Consider the following 1,027-nt stretch of genomic DNA (forward strand, 5'->3'; position numbering starts at 1 on the left):
ATGTCTGGCTCGGCACAAAAGTGGCTCAATGTATTGCCGAACGGATCCATCACCTGCTTTCAGGATTTCAAGAATGCTTTCCTGCGCCATTTCACCAGTAGCAGGAAATATCAGAAGATAGATCAGTATCTCTTCACCCTCAAGCAAGGGTTTGCAAAGCCCTTGAAAAGTTACATAAAACGCTTCAACCAGGTAGCTCAGGATGTCCCGTCCGCTACCTCCGAGATCTTGATGAACGCCTTCACTCATGACCTAATGGAAGGAGAGTTCTTCCGAGTCCTCATTCGAGAGCCTGTAAAGAACTTTAATGAGATGCTTGGAAAGGTAGCAAACTATATTAATGTAGAAGAAGCCCAAGCTGCTCGGAGGAAAGAAGACAAGACGACTGCTCCTGCCAACGCTCCTGCCAACAAGTCGAAGAGAATGCCACCCCAACCTCTAGCTCGACCCTTTCCTCTCTCCAAGGATGCCCAACTAGGATTTCCACCTGGTCAATGTTAGGATCTTCGGATGGCTAGAGAGGGGGGGTGTGAATAGCCTCCACTAAAAATCAATCAATTTCCTCACAAGACTTTGTTAGCACAGCGGAAATAAACAAGACAAAAACTGATGCAAGGAAAGAAAATCAACCAACACTAACAAAACGATGTACGAGGTTCGGGGATAACTTGCCCCTACTCCTCGGCGTGTCCGTAAGGTGGACGATCCCTTGATCTTTCGGTAGATCACACCCCGGACAAATTCCGGCTAAGTATTTATCCTTCTCGGTGGAGTAACCTCTCCACAAAAGTCACAGAATAGATTTGAAAATAAAGCACAATGACTTACAGAGTTTTGGTGGCTGAAGGAATGAACAAATGAAACTTACAGCCACGAAGCAAAACGCACGCAAAGACAGAAGGAAGTCTTCAGTCAAGAGCTCAACAACACAGCCTCTTGATCGACAGAGAGTTTTTCCAGAACCTTAGCAGACCTCTCTTCTTCCTTCTTCTTATTCTGCTTTCTCACTGTCCCGAATCACTGTCAC

The 1,027-nt window shown here is 46.0% G+C and overlaps 1 protein-coding gene across 1 annotated transcript; it reads left to right on the forward strand.

Annotated features, from left to right (window-relative positions):
• LOC122041467 lies at nt 1–501 on the forward strand. Its single transcript, XM_042601159.1, has one exon. The coding sequence runs from the start codon at nt 1–3 to the stop codon at nt 499–501; it is 501 nt and encodes a 166-aa protein (XP_042457093.1).
• Nucleotides 502–1,027: the final 526 nt, after the last annotated feature.

This window comes from Zingiber officinale, chromosome 1B (assembly GCF_018446385.1).
Source record: "Zingiber officinale cultivar Zhangliang chromosome 1B, Zo_v1.1, whole genome shotgun sequence".
Lineage (NCBI taxonomy): Eukaryota > Viridiplantae > Streptophyta > Magnoliopsida > Zingiberales > Zingiberaceae > Zingiber > Zingiber officinale.

Coding starts and splice junctions, on each gene's coding strand:
- LOC122041467 (XM_042601159.1), top strand. CDS start 1: ATGTCTGGCTCGGCACAAAAGTGGCTCAATGTATTGCCGAACGGATCC.